This window comes from Hipposideros armiger, unplaced genomic scaffold, assembly GCF_001890085.2.
Source record: "Hipposideros armiger isolate ML-2016 unplaced genomic scaffold, ASM189008v1 scaffold_169, whole genome shotgun sequence".
NCBI classification, from domain to species: Eukaryota; Metazoa; Chordata; class Mammalia; order Chiroptera; family Hipposideridae; genus Hipposideros; species Hipposideros armiger.
In genome coordinates, this window is record NW_017731519.1 from 129,009 (window position 1) to 151,618 (window position 22,610).

At 32.4% G+C, this 22,610-nt stretch overlaps 1 protein-coding gene across 3 annotated transcripts in view; it reads right to left on the reverse strand.

Moving 5' to 3' along the window:
* The window catches only part of PHIP (PHIP subunit of CUL4-Ring ligase complex), a 116,625-nt gene that overhangs the window by 5,814 nt on the left and 88,201 nt on the right, over window positions 1-22,610 (reverse strand). For all 3 annotated transcript variants that reach the window (XM_019651911.1, XM_019651909.1, XM_019651910.1), the window contains 12 exons: window positions 21,138-21,245; window positions 20,467-20,591; window positions 20,252-20,334; window positions 16,485-16,596; window positions 16,240-16,301; window positions 12,984-13,139; window positions 11,476-11,596; window positions 8,663-8,788; window positions 5,776-5,845; window positions 5,016-5,066; window positions 4,617-4,766; window positions 575-727 (listed from right to left, as the gene is read on the reverse strand). In XM_019651911.1, coding sequence (XP_019507456.1) covers window positions 575-727; window positions 4,617-4,766; window positions 5,016-5,066; window positions 5,776-5,845; window positions 8,663-8,788; window positions 11,476-11,596; window positions 12,984-13,139; window positions 16,240-16,301; window positions 16,485-16,596; window positions 20,252-20,334; window positions 20,467-20,591; window positions 21,138-21,245 — 1,317 coding nt within the window. The remainder of the gene's footprint in view (window positions 1-574; window positions 728-4,616; window positions 4,767-5,015; window positions 5,067-5,775; window positions 5,846-8,662; window positions 8,789-11,475; window positions 11,597-12,983; window positions 13,140-16,239; window positions 16,302-16,484; window positions 16,597-20,251; window positions 20,335-20,466; window positions 20,592-21,137; window positions 21,246-22,610) is intronic.

Consider the following 22,610-nt stretch of genomic DNA (forward strand, 5'->3'; position numbering starts at 1 on the left):
TTTTGTATGTAGATTAGGCACCTTCTATGCTTTGAGAAAAGCCCTACAATGAATTCAGGTGGCTCAAATAGACAAAATTCCTGTGAACTCTGTCATATTGAAACTATTCCTGAGGGTTTGAAGCTGTTTTCCACTGCTACCTAGAACGAGATAGCTATTCTTTCTCATTTTATTTGCATGTATCACCCTTTTGTGTTGTCTTGTTTGGCCAAAGGCAGGTAAATTAAAGTTTACTCATTTTTATAAATCATTCACAAAGCTGCTCCTTTCCACTAACATAGAAAACAGCCTGAAAAGTTAAGCCCACATAGCCCTAATACATACGAGGGCGATATGTATGTATCTATTGAACCATACTACTTCAAGAAAAGTAACCATCCCTAAACATTAGTAACATCAGTGTTATTTCATAGAATGAAAAAGTAGAAAGAAATCAATTCTTTTTTTTCCACCAGGATACCATTAAGAATATAACAGTCAATTGTGCTCTCAATTTTAAATAAAAAGTTACTTAACATACTTTTTTCTACTAATTTCATTTAATTTAAACATAAAAGAAAATGTAATCATATACCCTTGATCTTTTGCTTGGTGTATATGCTTTAGAGTTACTAAAAATAAGTCTGACATCTTTACATAACTCCATTGGTGACTCATAATTCCCAGCCTCTAAAGTTTCTCTAACGGTAGCAAAATCCATTGGAGTGTCAATGATGTCCCTGTAGTCCTAAGAGAGAAAAAACAGGTGGCATTATTATTGTTATCATTACTACACAAAGCATTACTTCTCAGCACAGGGATTCATTCACCTACAATTTCTGTGATGAGTTTAAGTCCTAGAACGATTAATAATCATTTCTTGTTTCCCTCATCAACGCTCCCGTTTTTCTAGTGATTTTTTTGCATGCCCCCTCCCTTTTACTGCACTCAACACAGGATTTTCCTCATTCAAGAAATCTATTAAGTTCCGCTTTTTTTCCTTGGGGAAGAGGTAAGTGGAGGAGTGTGTTAGAAAAGGGGGATTAAAAAGTATTGAAAAAACCCAGCTCTACAATGCACATGTAAGTTTGATGTAAAATACCCAAAACTTTATGCTACCTATAAACTCTAAAGGCTGTTGACTCACTGAAACATAACCTAATTTTTACTAGCTGTCACAAAGCCTATGGCACTTCATTCCACAGAGAAGTGGAATTCCCCAATGTCGCCACCTAGTCAACTGTATAAAATAAGTCAATAGATTAGAAGCAATAAGACAACTAAAAAAAAAAAAAAAAAAGGCAACAGAATAGTATAAAGTTATGTGAATATAGTATCTTTAAATAAGGATGAGTACTACACCTTTTCCATAGCCTCAGAGTATATAACTGTATTTTTCGAAATATAACTTGACTTTGCACCTAGTTTAAATTATGATCAAATATGTTTGACCATAAAGCAAACAGGATTATTGCCCTCTATAAACAGTTTTATTTCTTCCTTAATCTGTATGCCTTTTATTTTCTTTCTTGCCTTGCTGCATTGGCTAGAATTTGCAATACTATATTGAATAGCAGTGTCTCATTCCCAATCTTAGGGGGAAAGCATTCAGTTTTTCAAAATGAAGCATGATGCTAGCTATAGGTTATTTAATAAATATTTTCTTTATCAAGTTAATGGAACTTCCCCTTTATTACTAGTTTTGTGGGTTGTTTTTTTTTTAAATCATTAATGATGGTCTGTTTTCTTAGATTATGTATTTATGTACTTGGCACCCATTCATCACAGGGCCAATTATATTAACTGTATTTTCTTAATTTTGGCAAAACCAGTGTATAACAGTATACCTTATGTACCAAACCTAGTCAAAATAACTTGGCCATTTACAGAAATTAAATTCATCATTAGTGGAAGATTGTGATTCCAAAAGATATTCCGAAGACTGAACCTCTCTGGCTCTTAAGACAACTGAAGAGAGCAGTTACAAAATTGCTTTATGCAATGGTAACAGCATCTGAACAGTGTCCAAGCTCTATTCTCTTAAGGGTATAAAACCACTTTGACAAAATCTATAATTACCTGGCTACTAAATATTATGACATGTTGGATTTACAAAATATAAATTTTGACAAAGTGACATAAAAATTTTTTAATGTGCCAAATTTTGGATAAGTGTCAAATGTACATAGAGCACTTCATTTTTCTTGGTTTGTATCTTAGGATTCTACCACTAAGTAGAGTATATGGTAGACACTCAATACACCTCTGTAGAATAAATAAATGGAGAATATTTAGCATACTAATTTCCATCAAAAAGTTTAACTTTTTAAAATCTTGCTTTGAATATTTGATTAAACTCAAAATGTAAACTAACATTTTCACACAAAAGCTGAAGTATGAAGAGCATGATCTGCCTTAAATACTCTGCTAGTAAGGCTGATAATTATAGTTAATTCTGAAACATAAAGAGCAAATTATACAATTTCCTCTTCTCCTCTGTGACAATAAAAAACAGTAACTAGCCATAAGTCTTCACACCTCCATCAATGAGTACCACGAGCGAGTAGATATTAAATTTTTTTCTTGCTTCTAGAGCTTTTTGTCTGCTAAAACCTTTAGCTGGTGGAAGGAGAGGTTCTAAATATTGTTCTCATTATTGTGAATACTTAAGTGAGACAGAATTCTTATATATTATCTATTCTCTAAGAATATTACATGTAACTCTAGTGCACTAGGTATAGGAGATATGGGCTCTTGTTCTCATTTTGTCAAGTTACATATTTTGGAGAGCTGCTTAATCTAAGCCTCAGTTCAACAACAGTATAGAGTTGGTTGTATCACAGTTTTGAGTCTCTTTCATATTTTCTGTATGGTTTGCTTTAACATTTTTCTTTTGTCTTTAAGTCTTTTTTCCTTATACTTCTTATCCCTCCATTTATCTCTTAAACCAAAATGACAAATCAAAGTTTAATTGGCAGCATTTTTTGTTTGGTGGTACATAAAATAAATCATCGTACAATAACCGAGTTTTAGATTTGATGGAAGTATAATATTTCAGAATAATCTATCATCTCAAGTTTTGGGGGAGAGGGTACTATTGAGGTTGTCGGAAAAGTCATGACGCATTTTTGCAACTAAAACCAGAAAAAAATACATCATGACTTTTCCGACAACCCCATAATATTTCCATTTGTTGTTTCTGTTGTATGTATAGCTTACAACTCTTTTTATCCTTAGTTTTCATCTTTAGTAAAGATTGGTCGTCGTCCCGCCCCCCCCCCCCCCCCCCAACGCCTGATGAATTTCTACACCACAAGGGAGTGTAAATTTGGACACATAGTGCAAGCTTAGGGAGATTTCTCTGACACCAGAACACCAGAGAGAGACATTCTTCCTCTTGGAAGTAATGATCCTATTCTTTTCACGGAGTCTTTCAACAGTCCCAGTGGAATCTCAGTTCCAATTTCCTTCTTCACCATGGCTCACATGGCTCCACCTGTCTCTGCACAGTGTTAATAACCTGTGCCTCTAGAATCTAGACATTGAAGCTTATCTATATCTCTTCTTCTCTGGGAAAAAGTCCAGAATACAAACACCTGCAAGTGCTTGGTAAATTATAACTTATTTTCTAAAATACAAAGTTGGACTTTTAAGAAACAAAGGGACAGTTTCCAGAAACAAAGAGAACTGAAAACCAGAACACTGAAGCATTAGTCTAGTTCTTCTAAAGATTTTGGAGGGTAGGTTTTTCATATTCCTGGAATTAAAGATTTATCTTCTATATTTAAGATTCCATGTTTCTTGATTTTAAATGACAAGAAAAGGCATGTATGGTATTTATCTATTGATGATATTTCTCTATTACCACCGCAAGTTATAACACATACTTAAAACAGATAATGAAGTCAAGTGACATCATATCGGGCCATGATCTCTCATAAAATATTTCCTTTCTATTTTCATTTGAAACTATGAATGTTATCTGAACTGTACAACCTTTAATAACTGAATAAAGAAATCAAACAACCACTTTAAGCTAAATTTAAATTGCTAAGACTACATGCAAAAATAAATACTTGGATCATGTTTACTCAACCTTTTTACCATGAATTCCATAAAGATCATAAATTGACATAATCTAAATACGTGTGTGTATAAAATAATGCCACTTTACATCTGTATATAGTGCTTCAGTTTAAAACTGTTTCAATGTAAGCTCATTCCATGATGCTTTATATGTATGCTCTTAACCCTATAAGGAAGGTTAGGTAGGTATTATTATTATTATTGTTTCTTAAATAACTACCATAATAAATTTATAGAATTAGTGTGGGGAAAAAAATAGTAAAAAAAGAATTTTCAGATGAGAAAACTAAATGACTTGCTCAAAGCTACATAACTATAAAAGGCAGAGCTGGGATCATAACCCAATTCTTTGGGCTCTTAGTTCAGGGTTATTTCTATTTTACCACAGTATTCAACTTAGATGCTCCATATACCCAAATGGATGATGAGAACATATATAAAATAATGGAAAAATACTGTAACCATAAAATATAAAATTTAAAAAGCAAACTGTCATGAATAAGATATATAGCAAACTGACAGGTAGAGAAAATATTTTCAAAAATACTTACAGGATATTCAAGGAGATCTACCGGCTGGCGGAAAGGCTCAGAATCTTCACACTGAAATATGAGATTTAACAATTCTTGACATTGTTTCTTCCATGCCTGAATATCATAAGACTGAGCTCTGTTACGTAATCTTCTTCTAGGCTGATGGTCCTAAAATAAAAATGTTCAAATATATTAATAAAATAACACTTATACACATAAATTTTAATGCATCCTTAATTAAGTAATATATATAATTCAAATAATAGAAAATATCCCCCTAGTTCTGAAAAACATGCATTTTGTGATGGAAACTGATTTGGAAATAATATTTAATAGGTCTTTAAAATACTAACAGTAAAAAACCGCTCACATTTTAATTCATATAATGTACTTTTGCTAAAACAAAAAACATATTACCTTCCTTTTTCGGGTAGAAGTTCCTGGCACATCAGCATCTTTCTCTTCTTCCTTTGAAGCAAGAATTTATCAGATTCATTAAACATTCTAGATTGCATTATTAACAGCTGACCCCTGAACAATACAGGTTTAAACTGTGCGGGTCCACTATATACAGATTTTTTCAATAAATTCATACAGGACTATAAATGTATTTTCTCTTATGATTTTCTTAACATTTTCTTTTCTCTAATTTCCTTCATTATAAGGATAAGACATATAATACATACAATATACAAAATACCTATTAATAAACTGTTTATGTTATTGGTAAAGCTTCTGGTAACAAATAGGCTATTAGTATTAATAGTTAAGTTTTGAGGGAGTCAAAAGTTATACAGAGATTTTGACTGCTCAGGGAGTCAGCTCCCTTAACCCCCACGCTATTCAAGTGTCAACTATACTCTATAGTTCCTTATACACCAATTATCTCCTTTACACTTTAGAAAACCTATAATGTACATGCTGGAACACTATAATGAATCATTAAAAAGTCTCCCCACCTCCCACCATTTAAAAAAATTTCTTTATAACAAAAACAAGAAAATTATGAACTATTTTTATGTTAACCACAGCATTAGACAAAATTGTCATAATAGCATTTATCCGAAAACTGCTATATACACACATACACACATATACACGTGTGTGTGTGTGTGTGTGTGTATATTTCCTTTTATATACAGAATAAGACCAATGTAACAATCATCATGAAAAATACCTCGGAGTCAGACAAAACTTTCTTCTTCATTGAATTGTAGAGTGGAATTATGTTATAGCACGTCTGATCCCTAAATAACAAGGAAATGTTAATATACAAGATTAGAGTCAAGAGATTTTTTTTTTTCCTTTAAATCTGTTACTAAAATGAGATTTTAAGATAAAACTTAAACCCAATTCTTACCTCTAAGTTTTGCTCAGGTCACTGCTGTACCTGGGATGCCTCCTTTCATTCCTCAGGTTTACAAGGGATAGCTAATGTACCTCCTTGTCTTCTAATTCCTTCTTCCTTTCATTCTTAAAACAGTCATTCCCTAAAGTTTAGTCTTTAGTCATCTTCTCTTGACACTATACCTTTTGCCCTAATAACCTTATACTATATTTGCAGTTTATCTGTGTAAATAAATTCTAAATTCCTATAATATGGTCTCTTTTGAGATTCCTACAATTTAAAATTCCCCATGTCTAAACCTAATTTTCACTCCCCAGACACACTTCCTCCTTTTTCTATTATTTTTTTAATAGTGTTACCATTCTTACATTAATCCATGGTCTTTCATTATTCTTTCTCTTGTCTCCTTATAAACCCAATCATGGACCAAGCTCTATGAGTATACCTTCAAAATCTCTTAACATCTGACTTTCTTACTTCCATAACTAATCCCTCATCACCTCTTACTTGCTCAGCTGTAGCATTCAACCTGCTGTTTATGCTTTATGTCTCTTCTCTATCAATCAATATTAGACACAACAGTCAAATTAATATTTTAAGGCAGACTATGCATCATTTTCATATTAAAATATTTTCAATAGCCCCTTGCTTCCAGGGCTCATATTTTAAGTCTAGTTCCTCAGATTGGTATTCAAGGCCCTCCATGATCTGGCCTAAACTTGGGTTTACAGCATTGTATCCCCATTATTTCTGCAAATGTACTCTCTACTTACCCCAATTTAAATTACTAAATTTCCTTAACAACTCTTTAATTTCCTACCTCATGCCACTCTGATCCCTCGAACAGCTTTTCTTTTCATCTAATTTTTCCTGACTCTATCAATATCTACCTTTACCATAATATCCGAACATACTTTCCCCCTGTACCTGAAACCCCTCCTTCATAGCTAGAAGTGATCCTATCGCTCCTCTAAACTTTCATACAGTCTCCTGTTACTTTTTTCTTACATTATAGTTATTTACAGATTTATTTATCTACGAAATTGTATTAAGAGGGCAAATATATTGGGTTGTCAGAAAAGTCATGACACATTTTCGCAACGAAAAACATAGAAAAAATACGTCATGACTTTTCCGACAACCCAATACATTTCTTTCTAACTCCAAATATCTATTACATCACTTTGTATGTATCTATTGCTTGAAATTTAAAAGTACAATATTCAAAATTTCAAGGCATAACCAACATTTTGAAAATTACTTTGAGCTAAACATGGTTTTAATAAATTACATACATATTAAAAATGCCAGGGATTTATTTTTAGATAAATACAATATAAATACTTTAAATGCTGTATTAATCTACTCTTATAAGGCATTTCACAGTAACTATTTGAAAGAAATACAATTTCACAGACTATTCCAAATATAAAAATTATTTTATCTAAATTATTTCACTAAAATAATATCATTTGATTCTATTGATTCCTATCTCTTTGGGAAAATAAATGTACATACATATTCACATAACACTTATAAAATTACAGATTAAAAACTTGATAGTTAAAATGTTATATGTTATTGTAACGAGTTATATATTCCTCCAAGGATAGCTAATTCTTGATTATCAATTTTACTGAAAAGAAGCAAGAGCACTGCAATCATAGCCCCTAAACGACTTGGAAGGTAACAGATTTCTTTAGAGAATAAGACAGAAGAAGGGCATCAAGTTTATTTTACTAATTTTCTTTAGTGTTTTCTTATATTGAAATTACCTACATTCCTTAGCAAAAAAACAAACAACACCCAACAACTAATACTAGGAAAAGGGACCCTTATCATAATGCTGAGTAAAGAGGATAAAGCTGGAGATGTCTCAATGATCCCTTCATATAAAAATAAAAACTGATAACAGCTAAATATTTAAATTATAAAATACATTGTCTCCTCCTAACCAAAAATAATTATCCAATATAAATAATGTTACTATAAATTCACAGCAGTATCTTATACAAAACCAATGATTCATTCCTCTGGCTTCAATTTAAAAGACTCAATTAATTCTACAGTTACATAAAATCCATGAGACAAGGAAATAAAAGTGTGGTTGCCTTAAAAAAACTGTAGTTATCAATCTTGGTAGGGGATCAATGAATGAGGATGTAAACTTGACTTTGAAGAAGAAATCATCTTGAAAGTTAAATTTAGTTTTCTACTGGATTACTTAAATGCTTATTAACTTAACAGGGGTAATATAATGTTAAGATGAAAGGTTCTCAAATCAGATGGCAGAAACTCATTTACTGTGAAAATGAAACAAGTTATCCTTTAAAAGACTCAGTTTCCTTAAACGTAAATTCCAGATAATGATCTCTCCCACATGTAAGATTATTATTTGGCTTAGAAGAAGAACTATTTTAGGTAAAACATTACATGTTCAATAAATGTTTAATTATTATTATATTATCATTATATTATCCAACAGTTGGATTTAGAAAAGGATCCACGTTTTTTGTTACCTGTAGCATACAACTTTTATGATTTCATAATTAATATTAGCCAACAGACTAAATGTTATTTCTTTAGATACAGACATTATGTTTCCTATTTTGAGTAGAGCTATGCATACAAACATAGTATGCGTATATTATGTGTATAAAAACTGCTATATTTTACATTTTGACACTTTATAATTAAGTATGGAAAAATAACTCACTTTATAAAATGTAGAAGAAGATCAGTCACAAATTTAGCAGATTTCACAATAGGGCTTCCAGGCTCATTAAATGTTCGTGTGTTATGTTCTATATATCGAACTTCCCACATTAGGGAAGAAACCCGCCTTTAAACAAACAAAATACAGAAGTCTTAACCTCATTATATTTAGAAACATATGCACACAATTTAAAAGCAATAAATTGTGACTTTTCAAATTGCAGCCTTAAATCAAATAGAAAACTCACACCTTAAAAAGTTATTTTTTAAAAATTATAATTTTTTTGTTAGGGAATAAAAGGGTAATAACATTAACTATGTTCTTGCATAGAAAATGTCTGGATTAGACACACTAGACCATTAACAGTTGCTTCTTTTAGGGAGAGAGACTATGTATAACAGTAGCAGAAAAAAAATAAAGGATTTTTTAAGTTTTTGATTTACATATTCCTGTCATGTATAGTGTCATTTTTTTGTTAAGTATATCTGACTTTTATATAAAAAGGCAATAATTTTCATCTAATTATATCACTGGTAAGCTAATAACTTATACAAATGAAAAGCTAACTGATGGCCTCTTATGAAATACAAAAATATAAAAAACATGGTAATCATGTTAGTTTATCAAGAAACCTAAGTAAACAAAAGTTATTTTTTTAAACACTGAATTGACAATACTAAAATAAATTTTGGCATTTTATTACTTTATTTCTGAAAGTAAAGAAAAATCCAGATGATTTCTAGAATATCACTGATTAACATGTGATCCTACTTAAAGAAGAAAACACTCAGAAAAATCATACTGATGTGAACAAAAATACAATTACATGCAATTTAAAAAATATATAATTGTGAATACAGAAATGCTTCAGTGCATTTCAAATAACATTCACAAGGCTCATTCTAATAATTGAATCACGGGCATCTTCAGGATACCCTATAGAAAACTGTGTGAAATAAGCATTAGATTAATACCAGCAGGGCAAACTGATAATAGTAGGTAGGTTTAACAAAGACTGAACTAGGAGTATTGAAAAGAGAAAAACCACAGACTGCAGTAAGTCTGAAGCCAATGAGTAAAGGAGGAGCAAAAAGCTTGAAACAGTGAAATTGCACTTGAAGGCATCATTGTATTAAATAAGAAAACTCAGGTCTGTAACTATAATATCAGGTTGAAAAACAGGCTGTTTCTAATTCATGTAAAGATTGTGTTCCAAAATATTTTTTTCCTAAATTGGTTACTAAGCTAGGCTAATGCCAAAAATCCTATTTAAGCTGTAATGTACTTGAAATGTACACCTTAGCAATTATCATATTGAGCAGTATTTCTATGAGAAAGTAATTTACAATAGTGGGAGTCGCCATAAGTTTATGTTTCTAGTTGAAGTCCAAAAACCAGTGCGTAAGAACATTCTTTCTCTCCCTGTTATCCTCCCATGTCTTGTTACATCTCTGAAGCACTAGGTGTAACTCCTAAGGTTTAGCAATTTAGGGTTCTAGGGAGAAAGAAGGTTACAGCTAAGAATTTCTTCTCCATTTTCTCTCTTCTGGAATGTAGTGCTGAAAAAGATTTGAAGCAGTGTGCTTTAAGGGTAAGATGGCTGGGAGGCACATTATCATAGGGGATTTTTCCTCTATGCTTTTGACAAATATCAATGATGCAAAAGCAGAAACACTTAACAAGATCAAAAAAATCTTCAGAACCTTCAGTCTAATATCTTAGTTTTCTTTATTCCAGAGTTTCTCAATCAGGAGTCATTCTGCCCCACAGGAGACATTTGGATTTTAAATCAAGGGGCTGGTACTGGCACCTAAAGGACAGAGGGCAGCCCCAAATGTCAATAATACTTTCATAGAGAAACCCTGCTTTAGTCAGTAAGGAATAACAAATGGTGTTTTCAGTGCCAGGTACATGAAGTACCAAATCAGAATTATATTTTAAGTAATAAAAGGAACCAAAGGCACTGATTTTATGTAGAAAAATACGAATACAAAACAGGAATAGAAACGTCCCTAAGTTAAATAAATAAAAATGTAAAAAACTGCAGTAATATAAAACTGGTCACAAAAACAAAATTGCAATGCAATATTATTTGAATTAAAATTTTGTTGGCCTGTTAAGCAAAAGTCACAAGAAAAATGAAAACTACAAGTATAATTTAATTATATGAAAACTATAGACTTAAACTCACTTTTTGACAAGATATTTTAGGTAATAAACAAACAAAGCCTGCCCAAGATTAGAACTCAATATTTATTCAAATTGTTAACTAGAAGATGCAAATTAATTGAAATTGTCTTAAAAAAACCCAAAAAAACTCTAGCTGTATTTCAAGTTAACCTATAACTATGAAAAATATCCTGAATTTTCTTAACTTCATTTTTTGTATTCATAAGCTGAACAGAAGCAAAATAAGAAAAAACACAAACATATTTTATATTGTTCAATGAAAAATCCATTAAATATTTCAATGTGATATCAGAGAAAATTAAATATTTTGGCTTGCTTTATAAAATACAATATGAACACTGTGAACATCAACTCATATTAGCAGTGAGGAAAAACTGTATCTAGGAATCATATTCCAAGTGTGGTCTACAGACTAGCAGTATTAGCATCCTTGGAACTTCTTAGAAATGCAGACTCTCAGGTCCTACTCTAAACCTAGGGAACGAGATTCTGCATTTTAACAAAATTCCTAGGTGATTTTTATGTAATCTCAAGTTTGAGAAACATGCTATCGAAAAATCAGTAAGCCAGTGAACAGATCATTTTGTTTTCATTTCATAGTAGCTACAGCAAATGGTTCTAACCTGTAAAACCTGTTTTCCAGTCTTTGTTTAATTGTACTTAAATCTGTTGGATATGCCACTACAGTGCAATACATGGGATAGGCTTGCAGATCCACAGGGGCCACAAATGCTGAAGCAATATCTAAAATAAATAAAACAAAGGTTACAAATTGTTTTATATTGCTTAAAATACTTAATAGAGAATTCTGCTTGAATTAAGACTTAAGTTCTGATGCACATAACCATTAGTCTGCCTGCCAATGTCTTTTCGTAGAAAACACAGTTTAGCTAACCTAATAAACAGCCCCATTTTTTATTATGTATACATTTACACTGCAAAATTCTAAGGATATTTGTTATTCCTTAGAAGAGATGACAGATAGTGTATAAATCTGACCTATTAAGAGCATACACATACGTTTCTATAATCAAAACCTGGCCATTCCTGAGTCTATGTTTTTGATATTCATCCTATAGTAACACTATAATGCACTGCATTCAAATGTTGTAATCTTTGACTTTCTCAAAACTTGTCACCTTATCTCATCTTTACAATATAATTCTGTGAAATATCAGGCAAGCAGAGATGAGGAAACAGATCCAGAGTCTTTGATTCAATGTCACTAACCCAATGGCACACAGAAAACTGGTAAAATGTAGAACCTAGTTAAGATCACTCCCCATTTTTTTTTTTTTTTACTAATTCACAGTATGACTTCATATTCTAAAATATTACTAAAATTATTTAAGATAGTATTTATGAGGCAATTTTCATGAAGTGCTGCCATTTTATAAAAGACTTCAGATGAAAATATCACTAATGTGTTTCTCCAGTGTCCTTAGCTCTTCTTCATGTTAACTTCTCACTGATTCATTACTGACAGAGTAGGTTGCTACAAAGCACCATACTAGTTTAGAGTTACTTGGGATAATTTCTGGTCATCTTTTTTCTTTTAATGAAGCAAAGAAATTCATATACCCTTCTTCCCTCTCCTTATGAATACTCTTGTGTATATGTACATGTTAAGGGGAAAACTAGTACAACTATCCATATAATTATAATTCAGCTTTCAGCTCTTTTCTCCCAATTCACGCCATGTCAACTTGACTAGGTTAAGGGTTTTCAAATTGGGTTTTGGAGGATCCAGATTGTTTAGAAGCACCCCTGGCATTTCTGGGGCCCTTACTCTAAAATTCAGCTAGGGAGTGATCCTTTTGTAGTTCGTAAGTGTGATGATGAATGGGTGTTCACGCTCTTTTGTGAGATGTGCCTCCCTCAAACCTTGTTACAATACTGGTACATTATCTGATATAAGTAAATAATAAAATTCAACTAAATTAATCTTTTATAACTGTTTTAGATATATGAGCCTGTATAAGATCTCATTTTAAAAAATTCCATTTAAAAATACTTGAAAACCACTGACTTAATGATATTACGAAAAAATATTTTGTTTGAATTATAGTATTTTTCCTTTCCTTTGTTTTCTGCCAACTTTGTCTATATTGATGTTACTATTATTATTTACCTAGTGTCATCAACTGGTTTATTCCTGCAACAATTCTTTCACATTCTTCATCCCTGGGATTGGAACCCCATTCTCCATCAAGAGGCTTATAGATCAATGATCTGCTTTCAACATCAGTTAAAGGAACACTGGTACCTAGTTCTTCAGGAAACACAGCTGAAATACACAGAAAGAAATGCAGATTTACTGAAAATATGTGGTAATTTCCCAATAAATAGGGTATCTTTATAAAGTATTGTTGACAGTCATAAAACTTAGAGTATAACTTTGTAAAGATTTGCTACGTATGCTCTTTATTTTCATTAAAGAAAACTATGTCTCAAGGGTCAATAAAATTTAAATTGTTTTAAAACTTTTACAAATCTCTAGATAAGCATATAATTATGTCTCCAAATTCATACCCCACAACTTGTTTTATTATCATTTATAGGTGAAGTAGAAAATATTTCCATAAAATGATGCAAATTTAAAAGTTTTCTAAATAATTTCATAATATAATCTCTATATTTACCCTGACAAAACATATACAGGGTAAAACTAAACTAAAGTGGTATTTTTAGGAATACTTCAATCAAAGCCTTAATTTTTTTTTAATATAGGAACAAAGAGAATTACGAATACTGACAGATAATTCTTATGCTTGTTGCTCTTAAGTGAAGGTATACTTTCTGTATGCTTGACAATCTTTAACAGAATCTCTAACTGAATCTTTAAGAAAATCATTAGGGAGTGGTGATGACATAAAATCTACAAATCTGCAAAGTAATTTTTTTCTTTGAACTAGGATTCATAAAAGAAACGTGTACAAAATTCTTCCTCCTCATAAAATGTTATTAAACTATGGATGTGTGTGTGTGTGTGTGTGTGTGTGTGTGTGTGTGTGTGTGTGTAGAAAGAGAGATCAAAACAACAAAAATCATGCCCTCCACACAAAAATATTTAAGTAGGAAACAAATGGTATATAAATGCCACCAATTCATTTTAAGAAATACACCAGGCATTAAAACACCAATTACCTTCATTTCTCTCTTATTCACAATAGTGCAATGTGACTTCAAACTCAAACTTTCACAAAGTAAAGAAATAAAACCAGAATATAAGCTATGTAACCTGGCTATAATCTGGTTAAGACACACACACACACACTTCAAGATTTTATTGGGGAATTGGGGGAGGGGAACAGACAAGTTGCTGTCCTTTTGTTCTTTAGTCTAGTTGTGGAGGATGTCACTTCACTGGCCCATCTTACTATTGTGATCACTGTGCTCTTCTCAAGTGTGGCAGTCACTCGCTGGCCATTGGACAGCCACTAACGGCAGCTCACGCAGGTTGCCGGCGACTCACAGTAGCTCACAGCAGCCCCACTGCAGCCTACGCTATCGCCGGTGACTCATGGCAGCCCAGCTCCAGGTCAAGCTGTTGTTCACCATCTTAGCTGTAGAGAGCGCAGCGTCACTGGCCCATGTGGGATCCGAACCTGCGGCCCTGCTGCTCAGAGCTCGCGCTCCCAAGCCAACTCAACCAACGAGCCACTCGGCCGGCCCTGGTTAAGATATTTTAAAGCTTCAAACAGCTCTAAAATTTAGCAGTGAGATGAAAATACATTTCTGGTATTAAATTTTGAAAGTGATAATGTCTAGAAAGAATTATTAATAGTTTTGTACAGTGTCAGCATAACAATTTTCTCACTGCTAAGGTTGAACATTTGAGTTTACTTTGTCCAAGTTAACTTTTTCTCTGACTTTTTAGAATATGATAATTAGCGAGCAACTCCATTTATAAATGATTTTTTCTATGTCACAAGTCAGATATTTTTCTGTTTTTTAAAATCTTTACTGTTATCTGACAATAAAACATATTTTCTTAAAAAAATTAAACCATACAGAATGTAAAAGAAAATCTGTAGAGCCTTCACATTCCCCCACTTTATAGATAATACTTATTAATAATCTGGTATATCCTTTCAAACCTATTCATACACAATTATGTGTTTGTTTAAACTGAAACAAAATGGGCAGTGAGTTTAAAAAAAAAACCAAAAAAAACCAATTTCTAGGATTTAGCCATACTGGTCTTTTCTCAGTCCAAAGATGTCGTCGCTGCCTAAGGCTAACTCCCAAACCCTAAGGCAATGTATCTGGCCATACACAAGATGACAATCATTACATTATTATTAATTATAATTACTTACTCAATGCGCCCTTACATGCAGTCAGGCTCTATAGTAAGTACTTTACACACATGCTATCATTTAATCCTCTCAGAAGCCCTGTAAGTTATTAGTTTACAAAAATTCAAAGGCTGAGTCCTAACAACCTGGTTTTGAGACTTTAAGGAATTCACAAAGATGACATAAATAGAACATGGCAGAGCTAGGATATGAATCTATGTCTCAGTCAAAAGCCTAAACTCTTAATATTATCTTGTACTCTAAGAATTCTGCTGGATTAAAAAAATATCTTCGTTGGGCCGGCCGAGTGGCGCGATGGTTAAGAACTGGCTTGGGATGCCAGAGGGCCCTGGTTCGGATCCCACATATGAGGGCCAGTGACACTGCCCTCTACAGCTAAGATGCTGAACAACAGCTCAACCTGGAGCTGGGTTGCTGTGAGTCACCGGCGACGGCGTAGGCTGCAGCCCCTGTGGCAGTGGGTTGCCATGGGCTACCATATGTAGCCAGCAGCCAGCGTGAGCGGCCAGCAGCCGCAGTGAGCGGCTGTCCAGAAGCCGGCGACTGATCTGCCTCGTCCAGAAGCCGGCGACTGATCTGCCTCGCCCGGGAAGAGCGCAATGATGGTGCCAACTTGGGCCAGTGAAGCAACGTCCTCCACGACTAGACTGAAGAACAAAACAACAGCAACTTGTCTGTTCCCCTTCCCCCAATTCCCCAGCAGTGTTCCTATCCCCCCAATACCCCAATAAAAATCTTAAAAAAAAAAAAAATAATAATCTTTGTTCCCAAGTGCTCACCTTCTAGGAGTGAATAATTAACAAAACATTTTCATATTTTGCTTTAATTAATTTCAAACTTCCCTGTTAAACTGTAAATTTCACTGGGCAATGATTATGTCTATCTTATTCACTGCTAAGCCTCTAAAGTCCAGGTCAATAGTAGATATGCAAGAAATATTTGATAAATGAATATTTTTTATTTGAACTTCATAAAACCCTACGCAATAGCAAGTTAGCAAACCAAATTTCTTATTTAAGTAATTTATTCCATAATACGTACCTGAAAATCCTAACATACACTTACCATTATTAGGTATAAGCTCCATATCCCAAGGACTCATCTTTTCTGTATCACCATTGTCCCAGCTAAAAGGAAGAAAAATTCTTATATTAAAAATTTAAATATTACATTGCGATTTTTATAAAATCACATTATAAAAATAACTGCTTCAGTGTTTAAAAGAAGTGTCTTTATCACTTATTGATAGAGATGGGGAAAACATTCAAAGCAAGTCAGGCTAAGCTAAAATACAACAAATACTTCCTTACCAAACATTATAGCACTGAAACAAACTATCAGGGTACTCAGGTTGAAGAGGTTCCTGGCTTTCAATTGTTCCAAACCACCAGGCATCATCTATGACTGATCTGAAACGGTCACCTGGACAAGAATAAAAGCCATCTCATTACTGTGAAATGTACTGCTGCTGTTGTTGCTCCCTTTTCTCAAAGTATACCTTTAAGCTTAAACTGTCTGTATGTTTCTAGAAGTGACATACATAAAAAATGGCCTACATACTTCCAAATAAGTGAATAAATCAGTAATACTGAGAAAGAAGTTATTTAATAAGCACACCTAAAGTGTGCCTTACCAGTTTCCAGTACCATTTCTTACATTTTATTAGGTTAAGGAGATATTCACTCTTACCTTAGCACTTTTACCAATCTAGCATTTTAAATTCATCAGGACTATGGCCAAACTTTTCATTTAAATAAAAGTATACTTTAATTTCTACTCAACAAATATTCATAGTCTATCTTTAATTTCTTACTTTCTGTAGGCACGTTCCTCTAACCAACAATCAAGACTCTAGCCTAAAAACAACAAAAACAAATTGTCTTCCTTCATCTCGATTATCCTCGTTATTAACACTCATATATATATATATATATATATATATAATATATATATATACACACACACACACACACTCACTTTCCCTTTCCTATAAAAACAAAAAGACACAAAAACTAATCTTTGTAAAATAGACAGACAGCACTCCTCGCATCCCTTTCCTTCCTTACCCAACTGCATTTAGCTATTGTCACATCACTGAAACTGCTTTCCCCAAAGACCCTAATAAGTTATCTTCTCAGCTTCCCTGTGTGTCATATGAAAGCTGTAAACCACTCTTCCTTTTTGCCACGTTTTCCCCTTCCTTGGCTTTCTTAGTACTTAGTGGCTTTTCTCCTGGTGAGTGCAGATTAGGGTCTGAAAGACTCAAGTTCAAATAACTTATCCATGTAGTTTCATTTTCAAACCCATAAAGAGAAAAGTATTTGTCTATGTTCTCATTTTTTATCAGAAACGATTTAAAAGTTTATGAAGATGTATAGAATAAAGTCAATTTAAAAATTTTAAAACATAATAGAAGAAATTTCATGATAAAAAGGAACGCTGCAGTCAGGAGTACGTTAACAGAACACAAGTGCATGTTGGTGAGTGTGACTTTGAGTAGGTATGCACTGGGGCCCAAGTTTATATTCAAGCATTCTAACAGCTAGTGGTAAGAGGAAAATATGATCTATTACCAGATTTAAGAGTCCTTAATTGCTCCTCAGATGCATATTAGTGACACTGACCTTAGTGAGAAGCTACTATATAATTTAATAAATAGCATTCCTGACAGCACCACCTTACAGTAAACATAATGAGTTTCATAGAGCTATTTGTTATCCTACATAAACTGATACTATGCTAAAGAGGAAAAAAGTGAATAATGTACGCCTAATCAAAATGAATGATACAGCAGAATAACAATGAAGTTAAGCAAGGAATAGAGCCCACTATTCAGAGTAAGCCTTAAACATTTCTGAGGACAGGCTGAAGTAATTACTACTGATGTAATTTTAAATGATTATGTAAATATCTATACAGTATAGTCCCATCCCCGTCATCTGAGGTTTCATTTTTCATGGTTTCAGTTACCACAGTCAACAGCACTCTGAAAATATTAAATGGAAAATTCCAGAAATAAACCATTCTTAAGATTTAAATTGTGTGCCATTCTGAAATCTTGAGATATCCCACTCTGTCCTGCCCAGGATGTGAACCATCCCTTTGTCTACCATACTGTATACCCTACCCATTAGTCACTTAGTAGCTGTCTTGAGAGAGAGGAGGGAGAGGCCACATTCACATTTATTATAGTATATTGTCATAATTGTTCCATTTTATTATTAGTTGCTATTAATCTCTTACTGGTGCCTAATTTATAAACTTTATAATAGTATGTATGTATAGAAAAAAATGTACATCCACTGGGGGGTCTTTGAACATCCCCTACAGATAAGGGGTCAGCACGACTGTTATCTTCTGAAATAAAAGACCAAGTAGTACTAACTTTAGAAGAAATATTAATCTATAAATTTCGGACAAAAAACACTAAGATTCAAGTGAAAAAATTTTATGTACATCCATTTGAAATATCTCTTTAATTTCTCTATGCTTGCCACATTTCTTTGCTTAGGTTGTTATCACCTCATTTCAAGAATATTCCTTGACTCTAACTGCTAATATTTTTTCTGCAATTTATTAGCAGATGCATGCCCTTAAAAAAACAAGTTATCGTATCAAGTAACACATGCAAATAATTTTTAAAAATCAAATGTACAAAGATTTGTAGCCAAAATCAAGAAAAACTTTTAACTCTTTAACTATTTCTTCTTGAAATTTAGAGTTCTAAATGAGTACAGAATTATTTTTTCAGTCATCAATTTTAGACAGTAAGTACTGACCCCTATCTACACAATTGTATATAAAAGGTATGTTTATTTCATTTAATCTGTATTGTTTTTCTTTATCATGACTATGAAAATATTGTTTGCTGTGGAGCCAAGTGCATACACTTACTTTCTTGTATAACTTTGTAGAATTGGTTTTCTTATGGTTAGTTTTCCCTGCATTTATGATTAAGTGTTCCCACATTCTCTAACAGCTCAAACAATAAAACACTCTTCAATATAATTTCCCACAAAAGGCAAAACATGTTAGATAATTATCAGTTCCAGTTTTTTTTCCCTGAACACTTCACTATCGGGGGACAATATCTTCTAGACTGGTTGTTTTATAGGCTTGTTAGACAGATGCAATATTGAGACTTCTGTTAACTGATATTTGGGAATTCCTTTCTGCTCATTCCTGTTCTGAAAAAATTCCGTCTTCGATGGGTGGGGGGAGGGGCATTCATATTTTTGTCTTTATTGGTTTACTCCCTTATTTTTGATGAAACACATCTTTCGAAGCTTCCAGAGAAATGATACATACTTTTTTTCTGGTAATTCCCATGACCCTAATTTTGATAACTTGCTTTTTCCTAATTTTTCTCTTTAGAGAACACATGTAAATTTCTAAGTTTACCAAGACCAATCAAGAAAAGACAAATCATCATACCAATGTGTCCCAATGGCACTAGAGGAGGGATGCACTGATGTATCAATGAATGTGCTTTTAAAACCAAATAAGCTATGTATGTACCTCAACTCACTCCAAGATGACAAAGTGTAGCCCTACTTGAAAATTTTAGAATACACTAACGCACAACACATCTACCCATACATAAATTAATGCATCTTAATGCCTGGAAACATGAAAGGATTTTAAAATTTGAGTCCTGATCATAATATTAATTTTTAAAGTTTATAATAGAGTTAAACAATAAAAGAAAAATGTCAGTTTAGCTTTAGTCCCAGTCCAAATTATTAAATATTTTAAACTGGAAGACTTCTGTTGCTTCAATTTTGAATTGTTAATATTTTGGGATAAAAATTTAAGTCAACACATAGAACAGCTAAAGAAATAGGTAGCTATAAGCAACCTTAGACAGTGAACAAACGTACGAATAAAATGTTTAGAATTTCAGCATCGACTAGATTATTTTCATTCTTAAAGAAAGAAAATTTAAAAAATACCTGACATAATGTTGTGCTTCGCTATTAATAGTCCCACAAATGGCAAGATAATTTCTGATTATCTTCTCTAAATTATGAAAAATAAAAATTAAAAACGAACACCTACGGCTTCTAAAATTACCCACCTATATTCCACCGCCTGTATTTTGCATCGTCAAATTGTTGTCTCAAGACTAGGAAATCTATAACATCAGGCATATCATGGTATCTAATTACAAACAGAAACAAACAGATTAGGTCTCATACTTAAAAATATCTCTAAGAGGCGTGCAAATTTATCTGAATCTTGAAAAACAATCTACAATACTAAAAAACCATTGCCTCTTTCAACAATCCTTACTTCATGGTAAATGATCCACCAGTCAGTTTACCAGTATCAGGATCTAGAAAAGCAAGTTTAAGGCAGCAAAGGGTAGGCAATCCCACTTCATACTTTATGCCAACTATTTTCATCAGTTCTTGTTCCTGAGGAAGATAAAGAAAATAAGACACCATCTTCACAAAATAAAATAAAACTGCTAAACTTAATCAAGAACACATTTCTACATTTGTCTTAATCCACATGATTACTGTATGTATATGTAAAAATTTACTGAAGTATATAATTAAGATAATTAAGATCTGTGCAAGTTATATTTCAATTTTAATAAAGAAAACTTGATTGAAATAAGAGTTTTCCAACACTTAGAGGTTTACCTCTGAGTAATTTTGAACTATTCCTGATAAATCTAGAAAAACTTATCAAATTTACAAATACCAAGTTTACCTTAGATGTCAGTATTGTCTAATTTTCACAATTATATTTTGTATCCAACTTATAAACTCTGAGTATATAAATTCAGTCAATCTTGTGTTTGATTGTTAAAACACCCCTACTCCCCAGCTTTGCTTCAATTAAAAAAGATATCTTCATGATACAGTTACGTATAGTGAAAATATTAATACTCAATACAATTTACTCTATAATCCATAATTACAACTTTTGGGGCTATTAAATAATAAACACCATACCCGTAGTTCCATTTTATGCCATGGCTGTTTTTTGGGATTGATACTATAAATTTTATTTTTCCGGGCCATTTCAACATATGCTTCATGTCCTTGTCGGAAATAATAAACCTAAAAAGTAAATAAAGTCACAATTTTCAAACCTAAATGTTTTTCCTTTAAACCAATATACAAGGTATCAGCTAAAACTGCAAAGAGATAATTACATGTTCTATGAACTAAAAGAAATTCTAGTATTTTGGGTTTTTTTTCCTCCTTTTCCTCAAGTTTTTCTAATGCACAATCAAAACCAAAGTGTTCTAAATAACACTACTTTGATAATAAACTAAGAGATTAAGATGACCAGTTTCTTTGTTTCATCATTTTATTTTCGGTTTCAAAATAAGTTAATCTATGTTGCATAATAAAGTTGTAACTAGGTGTGTCATTAGTTTATTGTTCTCTTTCATAGCAAGTGGTTTGTACATATGCAGAAAACTTTAAAATGAAAAATGTACTCTTACATATATTTTATCTTTATAAAAACAGCAAGGCATCTATTTATCTTCATTTTACGATGTCAAATTTAAGTGATTCCTGACTACCTACCATCCTGTAGAACTGGTGGTATTTGGACACAGTAGTTTGACACCACGTATTCTTTCTACTACTAAAAAATAGTAGAGCTTGTTAAAAAATGCTATTAAAATTTTTTTTAAATGTTAAGTTCTTAGTAACATTTTGAGACATCTGTTTAGTCTACATACTTTCATTCTATTCATTAATATCATTATCGCTCCAGTTGTCTGAAACGTCATATGAAGGATGGTGCTAAATAATGAAGACTTGCCTGTTTAAGCATCAACAATTAAAAAGACAACTTAAATATTTTGAAAGAAAATTATCCAATAAGCAATTATACACTCTGACCATCTTGAAATAATATATTAAGTATAATATAATCAAGCATCCGGATACTGCAGGGTCTGTTAGGATCTATCACTACTAAATCACAACAATGTGGTATGTTCTGTGTTCTTCAAGACTTCTTAGGCAAGTAGGGTAGGTATCTACAGGAATGATTTCAGACTGTTCTTTGGAGTTACTCTTACATTATAAAGTTTGTTTTCCTTTTTTTACCGTCAACTGCCACCTACCACTTTCTACAGCTAATTAGTGTGCTTTGCTAAAGAAGCCTGTTTTAATTCCTAATTTGATACTGCTCATCTATTGGACACACCCTGCCTCTTAACATTTATGCATAAAAGAAGAAGACATGAACCCCTGACTGGGAAATTTTGATCTAAGATCTTACATTTTCATTTCATAGTGCAAAGTACATAGTCCAAATGACGGACAATCACATTTTCTTAAAAATGAAATATTTTTTATTCTAAGATAATAGAATATTTTAAAAATCTAAGAATTATGAACATTTTAAGTATTTGAATGACACTTATCAAATAAAATTAAAAAATAAAATGCTGAATTTCATTT